Genomic DNA, 13,210 nt, shown 5'->3' with positions numbered 1-13,210 from the left:
TGGACACAGGTAGCTCACAAAAGATTGTGTGTAAACTCAGAAGGAAGATGGCGGTGGGAGTAGGGGAGCCCAAAGGTGAGTTGATGATGTGGAGTAGTGGCTTCATTTCCGTCATTGAGCATTTACTGGGTGCCTGCTGGATGCTGGGTGCTTTGTGGGACTTAAACATTCTTGAGTGTCATGAGAAGATGGACATTTGAAAGCATAAGGTAGTCGTGTCAAGTATAGAGGGGGTACAGGAATCGGGGTAATTAACTCTGTGGGGCTGTATTGCTTGAGGGGTGGGGAGTAAGTTGGAAGAAAGCACAGTTCACAGAAGAAGAATGATAGCACAGTGAGGTTTGTCAGGGTGCCTGACAGCTGCCTGGTAACGGACGGGAGATTGGTGTTTCAGGATTGGAAATGGCATGTACTAAGGCCCCACAGTTGAATGGGGCAGAGGTTTGGAATTTTAAGGAATTTCAGCTGGGTAATTCTGCAGCGACTAAGTGACAAGGGCCTTGTGTGTCGCGCTTGATCCTTTTAGGCAGGGGACCTATTGAAGGGTGCAAAACAGAGGAATATTCTGGTCACATGTGCAGTATGAGAGGCCATCCTGACAGAAGTAGAGGATATATGGAAAGCAGACAGATGTGTGGGTTGGGGACCAGTCAGGAAGAGACAGCTGTATAGTGTCTGAGGCAGGAGATGTTAGTGGGACAAAAACAGGCATGTTTGCTTTGTGTTTTGTGTACGTGAGAATCCTGGCTTTAGCCTTCACTGGGCTGTATGACCTGAGATGTGCCATTATTACCTGACCACCTTTAGTGCTATTATGCCCTAAGATGCCATATTTTCTTTGGGTCTATAATAAGTTTAGCTGTAAAGTCTTTATTTATTTTTAAAAGTTTATTTATTTTGAGAGAGAGAGAGAGAGAGAGAGCAAGCACATGCAGGGGAGGGACAGAGACAGAGAGGGAGAGAATCCCAAGCAGGCTCCACACTGTCAGCGTGGATCCTGATGTGGGGCTTGAACTCATGACGCAGAGATCATGACCTGAGCTGAAATCGAGAGTCAAGACGCTTAACCAACTGAGCCACCCAGACGCCCCTACATGTAAAGTCTTTAAATAGTAAGTCTGAGTTTTTCATATTGCATTTGGGGTTTCTTTTTTGGAGATTGCTTTTATTTTTATTTTTCTATATATATTTTTAATGTTTTTATTTATTTTTTGAAGGAGAGAGAGAGAGAGAGAGAGCGCGCGCGCGAGCATGAGTGGGAGAGGAGCAGACAGAGAGGGAGTCACAGAATCTGAAACAGGCTCCAGGCTCTGGGCTGTCAGCACAGAGCCTGATGCGGGGCTCGAACTCACGAACTGTGAGATCATGACCTGAGCCGAAGTTGGATGCGTAACTGACTGAGCCACCCAGGCATCCCTGGAGATTACTTTTAAAACTAGAGTGTAAGCCTAGCAGGAAAATGAATTTGGTATCTTTCTTACATATATACACATTGGCCACAAATGACGGCTTGTACCACAGAGTAGAAAACCAGTTTACTGAGAAAGGATGAAGTGTCTTGAGTCACAGGTGCAGAACTCAGTTGTCCGTGGCACTTGCAAGTGTTTTCAGCAGGAGTGCCAATTTAGGAATAAATATATTCTCTTATGGAAAAACGTCTGGGTTACAACATAGGATCTGAAGTAAGTCAGTAAATCGATAAAATGCCTTTATATAAATACATTTTATCTGTATGTGTGTAGGACTAGGGGGACGACACTTATTTAGTGTTTATTCTTGTACATTTATTTTTAAAGAATATTGATGTAACCAGACCAGATTTATCCTCCCGTCCTAAACCACTTGAATGAAGGACAGAATATCTCGAACAGCATTGTTCCAACATTGGGCAGCAGGCAGTACAGGACAGTGATCTCTGAGAGGCAGAAAAACTAAACGAGCTAAGGACTGGCCGAGCTCACTGCCTTGAGAGCATTTGCAGGCCGTGGCTCAGGAAGAAAGGAGGGAGTAGCCCGAAGAGAACCTGGTGGTTTCCTTGGGGTGGGGAGGCCAAAGTAAATTTACAGGGCAGAGTACCAGAGAAGAGAGGGCTGCAAAGAGAAAGAGAGTTTTGGAGAACCACGTGGGATTCTCCTTGAGTCCTCAGCTGTGTGCGGATGAGCACGGGCATGTGTGGAAACTGCGGGCCAAGGAAAGAACCCAGGAAGGGAGTCGTGCAACAGTCCTTGGAGCTCATGCAGGGACCCAAACAATTTGTGTGCCCACAGCCAGAGTGGGGGAATCTTGTGACGCACAGATAGTGCACTCCCAGGGTATTGCCTCATTAGTGGGGCAGATTGAAGGTGCTCTCATCCTGGGAGCATCTCTCTACCTTCCCAATGGAATGCTGCCTGAGGCATGAATCACTTAATAAAGCCAGTTAGATCTTTAAAAAACAAACAAACAGAAAGGTGTTCTGATCCCACCTCCCAAATTTTACAAGCAAGCCTTGGGAAGACCAGACTCTTCCCAAATAACCCAACTATGACCCAGAACGAAGCTCAGAAATATTTGAAGGCGTAAAACAATACCCGTGACCTAACACGGTAAAGCCTACAGTGTCTAGACTATCTGGTCAGAAATCATGAGGCACGCAGAGACCGACGCAGGCCAGTACGATCCATAATGAGGTACAAAATGAAAAATAGAAACAGACTCAGAAATGACACATGTGATAGAATTATTAGCTAGATGTTAACGCAGTTACCACTATATTCTGTATATTCAGCCGCATAGAGGAAAGCATGAGCATGTTAAAAGGAAACACAGAATAAAAGAAAACCCAGGTGAACTTCTAGACCTGAACGCGTTGGATGCTGCAGCAGAAGAGGTGAAGGAACTTGAGGAGATGGCAATAGAAAGTATCCAAAAAGAACCATGAAGGAGAAGCCTGCCGGGCAGGGCGGGGGGGTGAACAGAGCATCAGTGTGCTTTGGAACCGCGTCCCGGGGCCCACTGTGTGTGCGTAATCGGAGTCCCTGAGAGAAAGAATGGGAATGAGGAATAAATACGAAAAAGATTTGCAGGAATAATGGCTGAAAACTGTCCAATTTGTTGAAAACTATAAACCCACAAATGCCAGAAGCTCAGTAAGCTTCAAGCATAAGAAAGGTGAAGAAAATTGCACCAAGACACATTTGTGTCCGGGAAAACAACGGTTAAGAGGAAAATGCAGTCAGGAAAAGCGATGCATTGGGGGTGCCTGGGTGGCTCAGCGAAGTGTGCAGCTTCAGTCAGGTCGTGATCTCACAGCGCGTGGGTTCGAGCCCCACGTCGGGCTCTGTGCTGACAGCTCGGAGCCTGGAGCCTGCGTCACATTCTGTGTCTCTCTCGCTCTCTGCCCCTCCCCCACTCATGCTCTGTCTCTCTCAAAAATAAATACACGTGGAGAAAAAAATTTAGAAAAAAGATGTACTATTTGTTGAACAAAGGTAAAGACGGCAGGCTTCTACATGAGACGCGGCGCAAGCCAGGAGACGGAGCAAGCGCAGCTTTAAAGCACAGAAAGGGAAAAGCGTAACCTGGAATCGTAAACCAGCAAAAATGTCTCTTAAAAGTGAAGACGAGATCAACGTTTTTTCGGACGTAAAAAGCCCAAAGAACGCATGGCCAGTGGATCTCCATCACAAATATGGTAAAGGAAGTTCTGAGGTAGAGAACAGATGTCACCAGGTGGATATGTGAGTCTACAGAAAGAAAGAGATACGCTGCAAATTGTAAATGTATGCAGAAAATACGTTTTAAATTACTTTAAAATAACAGTTGTCTAGTTTTTTGATGTGTATTTTTGAGAGACAGCAAATGGGGTAGGGGCAGAGAGAGCGGGCTACAGAGAATCCCAAGCAGGCTCAGTGCCGACAGCAGAGAGCCCAGCGGGGGGCTTGAACCCACGAACTGTGAGATACTGACCTGAGCCAAAGTCAGACGCTCAACTGACTGAGCCACCCAGGCGCCCCTACAGTTGTCTATTTAAAAGAAGAGCAGTGGTGTGCCTGGCTGGCTCAGTCAGTGGAGCAGGCAACTCTTTTTTCTCGGTCACGAGTTCAGGCCCCAGGCCCCATGTTGGGGGTAGAGATTACTTAAAAATAAAATCTTAAAAACTAATAATAAAGCAAAAGCAGCAACAAACCATGAGACTTACGTGTAGAAGGAAAATGTCTGACAACAGTAACACGAAGGCCAGCAGAGGGGAATGTAGGATTCTTGTATGTTTAGTGGTAAAGTCTTACTTGATGACTGGTAAGTACAAATGTACACCATGACACTAAAGTGACCACTTCAAACAGAAGAGTGTAGCTCACAGTTCAACAAAAGAGATAGAATAGAGTCATAAAAAATACTCAATTTTTAAAAAGCTGAAAAAGAGGAAAAGGAAACAACACATGGGTCATTAGAAAAATAATTAGGTGATAAATTTTATAAACTTAAATATCCATTTAATATCCACAATTGTATTTAATATAAGTGATCTAAACATGCCAATTTTAAATTAAAAATTTTTTAAAAATTGTAATGTTTATTTATTTTTGAGAGAGACAGACAGAGCTTGAGCAGGGGAGGGGCAGAGAGAGACACACACACAGAATCGGAAGCAGGCTCTAGGCTCTGAGCTGTCAGCACAGAGCCCAATGTGGGGCTCGAACCCACGAGCAGTGAGATCATGACCTGAGCCGAAGTTGGATGCTTAACCAACTGAACCACCCAGGCGCCCCAAACATGCCAATTTTAAAAGATTGTGAGATAGGAAAAGTATCACGTCCCAGCTATATGCTTTCTGCTGTAATGTGCTGTAAACATAGAGATGTACACAGTAAAGTCATAGGGAAAGACATGCCTTGCCCTTATGTAAGTAAAAAGCTGGAGTGGCTCTTTAAGTATCAGAAAAATAGATACCAGAGCAAAGAGAGTAGTTTCATACTGATATAGGGGTCAGTGTATTAAGAGGACGTAACAGTCCTAAATGTCTTTGCACCTCATAACTAAGCTTCAAAGTATGTGGATGAAAAACTGATAGAACTTCAAGGGAAAACATTGCTGGATCGTAGGGTAGATCTATGTTTAGTTTCTTGAGGAACCTCCATACTGGTCTCCAGAATGGCTGGAGTTTGCATTCCCATCAACAGTGCAAGAGGGTTCCCCTTTCTCTGCATCCTTTTAGCCATTCTGATAGGTCTGAGGTGGTATCTCATGGTGGTTTTGATTTGTATTTCCCTGATGATGAGTGATGTTGAGCATCTTTTCATGTGTCTGTTGGCCATCTGGATGTCTTCTTTGGAAGAGTGTCTATTCATGTCTTCTGCTCATTTCTTAACTGCATTGTGTGTTTTTGGGTGTGGAGTTTGATAAGTTATTTACAGATTTTAGATACTAACTCTTTGTCAGATACGTCATTTGCAGATACCTTCTCCTATTCCATAGGCTGCCTTTTAGTTTTGTTGATTGTTTCCTTTGCTGTGCAGAAGCTTTTTATCTTGATGAGGTCCCAATAGTTCATGTTTGCTTTGGTTTCCCTTGTCTTCTGCAACATGTCTAGTAAGAAGTTGCTCTGTTGAGGTCAAAGAGATTGCTGCTTTTGTTCTCCTCTAGAATTTTGATGGTTTCCTGTCTCACATGTAGGTCTTTCATCCATTTTGAGTTTATTTTTGGGTGTGGTGTAAGAAAGTGGTCCAGGTTCATTCTTCTGCATGCCACCCTCCAGTTTTCCCAGCACCACTTACTGAAGAGACTGTCTTTTTTCCATTGGATGTTCTTTCCTGATTTGTCAAAGATGTTGACCGTATAGTTGTGTGTCCATTTATGGGTTTTCTGTTCTCTTCCATTGATCTATGTGTCTGGTTTTTGTTTGTTTGTTTTGTTTTGTTTTGTTTTTTTGTGCCACTACCATACTATCTTGATGATACAGCTTTATAATATAGCTTGAAATCCGGACTTATGATGCCTCCAGCTTTCTTTTTCAGGATTACTTTTCTTCTTTGGGGGTCTTTTGTGGTTCCATACAAATGTTAAGGTTGTTCTAGTTCTGCGAAAAATGCTGAAAAATGTTACAAGAAATAAGTCAGTCAGGAAAAGACAAATACCATATGATTTCACTCATATGTGGAATTTAAGAAACAAAACAGATGAACACATGGGAAGTGGGGAGAAAAGAGAAAAGAGGGAAACCACAAGAGACTCTTAAGGGTAGAGAACAAACTGAGGGTTGATGGAGGGAAGTTGGGGGATGGGTACCAAGGAGGGTACTTGTAATGAGCACTGGGTGTTGTATGTAAGTGATGAGTCACTGAATTCTACTCCTGAGACCAATATTGTATCATATGTTAACTGACTAAAATTTAGATTAAAAAGAATTTCAAGGAAAAATAGATACATACAAAATTATGGTTGGAGTTTTTAACACCTCTCAGTAATTGATTGAACAAGTAAACAGAAAATAACTAAGGTTATAGAAGACTTGAATGACATTGTTAGCCAACCTGACCTGACAGATGTTTACAGAAAACTCTACCCAACGATAGCAGCACACTTACACATTCTTTTAAGTAAATGTCAAACATTTACCAAATAGACTATATTCTGGCCCGTGAAAAGTCATTTTTTTAATGTTTATTTATTTTGAGAGAGTGTGCATGAGCCAGGGAGGGGCAGAGAGAGAGAGAGAGAGAGAGAGAGAGAGAGAGAGAGAATCCCAAGCAGGCTCCGTGCTGTCAGCACAGAGTCCGATGCAAGGCTCGAACTCAACAAACCATGAGATCATGGCTTGAGCCAAAATCAGGCATCAGACACTTAACCGACTGAGCCACCCAGGTGCCCCAAAAAAGTCTTGATAAATTTGGAAGAATTCAAATTGTACAAAGCAGCTTCTCTGACTACGTGGAATTATATTAGAAATCACAGATGAAAGACACTTAGCTACACATGTCACACGTTAAATAGCCCATGAGCCAAAGAAGAAGTCAAGAGGGTAATTATGAAGTATTTTGGGCCTAATGAGAATGGAAACACCACACATCAAAATTTATAAATCATTGTCAAAGGGCTGCTTATAGGGACACTTAGAACACTAATCACCTCTTTGTGCAAAGAGAAAGGGCTCAATGACTTGTTCTCTCACCACAAGAAAGCAGATCAAAGAGCTAGTTACACCCAAAGTAACCCAAGACAAGGAAATAATAACATAAAGGCAAAAATCAACAAAACAAAAAATTTTTAAATATGGAAAGTCCACCAAACCAAAAGCTGATTCTTTTAAAAGTAATAAAATTGATAAACCTTGAGCCAGGCCAAAGATTTGAATAAGCCTGTGAACAAATATTTAACAGAATTAACACTTAAGGAAAAGCACCGTGAGACAGTGCTACACAGTCATTACAATGGCTACCATGAACACAGCTCACCACATCGATGAGGATGTGGGTTACTGGAAATCTACAACATTGCTTTTTGGGAATAATTTGGCAATTTCTTAAAAGTTAGACATGCACCTACCATATGACCCAGTTATTCTATTCCTTGGTATTTATCCAAGAAAAACAAAAGCATGTGTCCATACCAAGATTGTACATGAGTGTTCCTAGCGACTACTGTTTGTAAATAGCCAGAAACTGGAAATAACCCAAATGTCTCTGAATGGGAGGATGGATAAAAACAAGGTGTGGCTTACCCACGTAATGGAGTACTACTCAGTAATTAAACGAAACAAAGTCCTGATACATACCTGGGAATCCTCTCCAAATAACGGTACTTGACAGAAGAAGCCAGACAAAAGACATTATGCTGTGTGATATAACTTCTGGACTTGCATAGTAATCGGTAGAGACAGAGCCCAGTCCAGCGGTTGCCTGTGAATGGGGGCAGGAGGAGAGTGACTACAGGAGGGAGGGAGTTCAGGGGGCACAAGGAAACCTGGGGGCGACGGTAAATGTTCATTGTCTTGATCTCCGTGGTTTCATGGGTGTGTGCGTAATGTCAGAAGTATTCAGGTTGCACGCCTCACATATCTTCAGCTTCTCCTACCTCGGCTATACTTCAGTACAGCTGTAAATGCCTTTCAGGGAATCAGTGGAGTTTATATGTGTGCCTTACATTTGATCACAGATAGTTAGGAGCATAACCATGGGGCAAGGCACTAGTGTTTGGTTAATTTGAATTTTAGTCACGTGTTGTAGCATACACACGTGTGCATCTTTTTTTTTTTTTTTCCAACGTTTATTTATTTTTGGGACAGAGAGAGACAGAGCATGAACGGGGGAGGGGCAGAGAGAGAGGGAGACACAGAATCAGAAACAGGCTCCAGGCTCTGAGCCATCAGCCCAGAGCCCGACGCGGGGCTCGAACTCACGGACCGCGAGATCGTGACCTGGCTGAAGTCGGACGCTTAACCGACTGCGTCACCCAGGCGCCCCATCACACGTGTGCATCTTATAGTCTCTGTTATTCGCTTTGTCTGAAAACGCTGTGGAGAGGAGAGGCTGGCATCTTCCGAGGACTAGCTTTATACTAGTTGGCCAAGTGTTGAGAAGTTTTGACTTTGGTTCCCTCTCTCCGTGGATCATCTGGCCTGCCTTCATGGCTTTACATACCACATGCGCTGGTGACCCAGAATTACATATTCAGTCGCAACCCATTTCCCAAGTATCTTACTTGTGCAAAACAAACTCGCCACATTATCTGGATGTTTAACACGAAATTCATGTGTAACAACATCTATAGCAAACTTTTGGTTCTTGCCACGGCCCTAGCCCTCCAGCTGTGTGTGGCACCCCTGTTGTTGGCATGACTGCTGCCCGGGTGGTCCGACCTGTTCTCGTCACATCCTTGGGTTCATCAGCAAGTCCTGTGGCTCTGCCTTCAGTGCTCCTAAATCAGACATCTCTGCTTTTCCATGGCTCCTGCCTGCTCCTGGAACTGCCTGGAACAGTGTTCATGCACACTGGGTCTTACCATGTCCTTCTGAGAAACCTTCAGCCTCTTCCCACTGCCCGCATGGGCAACCCTGCCTGCCCCCGTCTCTGGTGGTGCCCCTGGCCTTTGTCCTGCAACGCCCCCCCCCGCCCAACGCCCTCATGTGCTGCCCACGCCTGCAGTGCTTGTCTCCCAGATGTGCAGCCGTGTGTGTTTCTGTGTTGCCTTAGCATTTGGGCCCTAGCTCACTTCACCCTTGTTAGAATGACGTCCTCCTTGTAGCCCTGCACCCTTGCTGATTTTTTTCTTCGTGGAGGAGTGCTTCCTGCTGTTGGATGGCCGGCGCTTAAGTCTGAGTTCGCCGGTCCGGTGTCTCTCTGGAACCAGCAGGACCTCTGGGCTATTTGCAGGTGCATCTGTGATCTAACCTGTCAGGATGTTGGCACATTGTGTATTTCAGATGTTTTATGGAAGAGGCCTTCCTCATCCCAGAGCCTTCCCTGCACTCAGTCAAGGAAGACTTGTTTTTGCCTTTCCCACCTCTGTTCATCTTCAACATCTGATTCCTTAGCAGTCTTGTCAGCTCTTCCTTCATAGCAGACTTCACTGCTGCCTCACTCCTAGGGAACACGCACCTTCTCCCTGATTGATCCCCTGTTCCCATCTCCTCTCTCCCCCCCCCCCCATACAGCCTCATAGCCCTGATGGAACCTCCCCCGCTTCCCTCTCTGTCTCCTCCTGTGGCCTCCTGCCCCAGTGCCTTTGTGCTTGCTCTCAGGAGTGGCCCTCTCCCAGGTATCTGTGTGGCTGCTACCAGCCACCGACATCAGATGTCTCCTCGAGGAGGTTCTTAATGATGGAAAGGCATTGTCCCCAACCCCTGTCACTCCTGTCTGCTCTCTGTTTTTCTCCTTCTCAGTGATCACTGTCTAATGTTCTGTATTTTTTCCTTCTCTGTCTTATTTGTAGTCTTTGCCTTTGACAGATGTATTAGCTCACCGTGGGCAGGGAACTTTGTTTTAGTTACTGCTGCATCCTCAGTAGCTGGACGAGTGCCTTGGCACATGGTGGCTTCCAGTAAATACTGGACGAACAGGCTGACCAGTGGGTGGACAGACAGATGATCTGGAACTGAAGTGGTTACCCTCAAGTCAGTTCTGGCTAGTATGTTATTATCTCTGGCTTGGAGACTTTGTAACCTTGGAAGCTAGCACCTCCTTCTCTGGGTAAAAAGGTGGCCTGGAACAATCTGAAGGCTGTGGCTGTTCAGTTAGTGATGGGTTTTTTTTTTCCATAGGCCTGGGGACGAGAGGTGGTTTTAAATCAGTGAGATTTTTGAAATTGTCATACTTTCTACATCTTGGCTCTGTCGGGACAGAGAAAGACGTCTGCTCCCATGGTGTTCTGTGGTTTGAGTAGTCTGGAGCTTCCTAGAACGCCACTTGTTGGGATACAGTACTCACTTCCTTCCCCTCGCAGCCCAGACATTCACACGGCTGCTGAGCTGGGTTTGGTTAAATCCATGGAACCTGCGTATGTGATGGAAACAGTTTTGGTCACTGGGTTATAAAGGCAGGTAAGAGTATATGTGCAAGTCTTTTGTGTGTTAGTGGTGCTGTCATTCACTCTCTTATTCATTCATTCATTCATTCATTCATTCATTCAGCCCCCCTGTTGAAGCACCTGACCTGCTGGCCCGCCGGGGCTTTAGGGAAGGAGCCTGCGGCCTTTTGAGAGTACTCAGTCGGCCGTGGAGCCAGTCGTTTAAATGCACACTTATAGTCCAGCTAACAAGCACAGCCAAAGACGTATGTGAAGCCTTGGTGCAGGAGAGCAGGGAGAGAGCCATGGACTGAGGGAGGAGCTAGACTGCTGGCTGGGCAGGGCTGGGTAAGGTATCGGGAGGAGCCTCTGGCCGAAACCAGAGACTTTTGTAAAATACCCCAAAGTTCCAGCCTGAATAACCTTGGCCTGGGTCCCTGTCCACCTCTCCAACCGGTGAGGCCCATGGCAGAGGATGGCAACAGAGGCCTGGGGGGTTTCTGTCACCTTGATCCCACACGTGCTCTGGCTTGGAACCCTTGGCACACCTGTCCTGCCTCTGGAAGGCCATGCCTGGTTTCCCTGCTGACCTGTTCCCAGGTCCGCCTCTCTTGAACCTCTCAGGATTTGCAGGATTCCTGGGATGGTTTCTCTATGGTGCAGATGACCAGTCTTGGGCTCACATTCATTTGGGTTAAAATCTCGGCCCCTGCTTGCTGACCTTGTGACTTTGGGCCTGTTTTACATCTCTGGAGCTTGTTTGTGTATTTTTAAGGCTGATTTTTCTTTTCTGATAGGATGGTTGATCTTTTGAAGAGAATCCAGGGTAATGATCTTGCATCTTAACTATTTGAAAAAGCAGACGTTGAAATCAGGTGGCTGGAGATGCCTTGAGCATAACCGCTGCCGAGCCGGAAGGGAGGCTGGGTCTGGGATGTGTGGCGCCATCCGGCTCCTGCTGTGTATCTCGCCTCTGGAACGGGAATACCAGCTCCCAGGTGGTTGGGATCCGCACCCGTACACACAGGCCAGAATTACTCCCTTGGGTCTGAGCCCTCGTGTGCACGCACGCACCTCTGGAATAGTGGCTTTAAACTCTGCTGATGGTCAAGAGTCCTGGTGTCCCCTGTGTGGAAACTGAGATGCACACTTTTCAGCACGTGGGGAGAGTAATAACATGTCTGGGTGCAGAGGCTAAGTGGACAATTTTCTAATTCCTTCTAAGATGTTCTTTATGGTGCTACTGTTTATTTGAAGTACGGTGAATTTCTAGAACACTAGGTACAGTTTTATTCAACAAATTACTTATTAGATGCTTATATAAACATGCACGTACATTGTAATTTTAAAACTATATAGTATTTTTAAGTGATCTTGGCTTTGTGAATCATGTTTTGAAAATAGAAATATTTTTTCTGTTTCAGACTCCTTTTAATTTTGGCATGAATCATAGAACACCACCCTACCCCGCTGGGGATTATTGTCTTCTGTGCAGAAGTGAGCGGAAAGACTCTTCATTCTTAGAGAGCGGAATTAAGACTGCGAGCAAATTGGCCCTTTCTATGGCCCCCAAGGGCAACAGCGTGCTGCACCTGCCACTGTGGGTATGCCCAGACTGCCGGCGGACTGTGGAGAAGGAGGAGAGGCATGGTGGCCTCGACCAGCCATCGGTGAGTGTCCACCATGGACAGCATGGGCTCCTCAGCTTTCTCACCCGGTGGGCTAATTGGGCAGTGAGATCGTTAATTTGGGTCAGCTTTCTGGAAGGAAACCCCTCTTACGCCACCTTCTGGTCCCTCGCTCCACCCTCGGGGGCCATGCTCCTGGTCTCCTGTCCATACCTGCAGCAGGTAGTGGGGGAGACCTGCTCCCCTTGGTGGCACAACTCAGTCAGCAAGCTCAGGAGACCAGAGGATGTGTTTGGGCTGGTCTCAGGATTTGTTTGGCAAGACAGTTTGCTGAAAAGCTCAAAAAGTCTTTGGTTCTAGCCAGTTTCAAGAGCTGGTAACTCACCTAAAATTTTTTTCCCAGAGGCAGTTCTTAACTCTGCCCCCGCCCCCCAGTTTTTCCTTGATTTCTTTTCTCAGCTGAATGGAGGCATTCTTGAGCACTTCGGGCTTACATAGGAAGGCCACACTCTTAGTCTGCTCTTTGGCCCAGTTGTGTGTTAGTGGCCCTGGTCCCGAAAAGTCTTGCTAGTCTGCTCTTTGGGTTCTGGAACGACTTGGCTCTTACAGCCATATGAGGCCCCACATTCTAGGACTTTTCTGTTCCTTTTATTTCGTCTGTAAGCCGCTGCCTGTTTTCCAAGCTGTTGCCTCCTGATGCCTCACTACCGGCAGCCGCCAACACCAGCATCCACCACCGCGTGTTCTGACCGGGGACTGCTTTCCAGGTCACGTGTGCTGGGTCGGTGAATAAACGTTTTGCTGCCGCACGGTGTGAATCTTCCTTTCCGGTTCTGTGGCCTCCTTCCTGCCTCCTGCTAGGCCAGTGACTTCTGTTCTAGGGGTTCATTGAGGGCAGTGCCCCAGCTCATGTGCTACTTTCTGCGCAGGCGTTTGAACAACTAAGCCTCAAGGTCTCACTGTTTATCAGAATAAAAATTGATAATCTCTCGCCACCTCGTCTCACGTGCTCCTTTTCCTGTGCATTCTCTTCAGCACCCCTTTCCTTCCTTCCTTCCTTCCTTCCTTCCTTCCTTCCTTCCTTCCTTCCTTCCTTCCTT

General features: G+C 45.8%; 1 protein-coding gene across 8 annotated transcripts in view; it reads left to right on the top strand.

The window, feature by feature from the left end:
* Positions 1-13,210, top strand: part of FAM193A (family with sequence similarity 193 member A) — a 170,901-nt gene that overhangs the window by 63,850 nt on the left and 93,841 nt on the right. For all 8 annotated transcript variants that reach the window (XR_005794673.1, XR_005794670.1, XR_005794671.1 and 5 more), the window contains exon 2: positions 11,907-12,152. Coding sequence is in view for 4 of the 8 variants with exons in the window: in XM_040489365.1 (XP_040345299.1) it covers positions 11,925-12,152 (228 nt within the window). In the remaining 4 variants the exon portion in view is untranslated. The remainder of the gene's footprint in view (positions 1-11,906; positions 12,153-13,210) is intronic.

Source organism: Herpailurus yagouaroundi, unplaced genomic scaffold, assembly GCF_014898765.1.
Source record: "Herpailurus yagouaroundi ecotype Mexico unplaced genomic scaffold, PumYag 28, whole genome shotgun sequence".
Taxonomy (NCBI): Eukaryota; Metazoa; Chordata; class Mammalia; order Carnivora; family Felidae; genus Herpailurus; species Herpailurus yagouaroundi.
The sequence above is the reverse complement of the archived record's forward strand: the minus strand, read 5'-3'. Positions and strand labels throughout refer to the sequence as shown.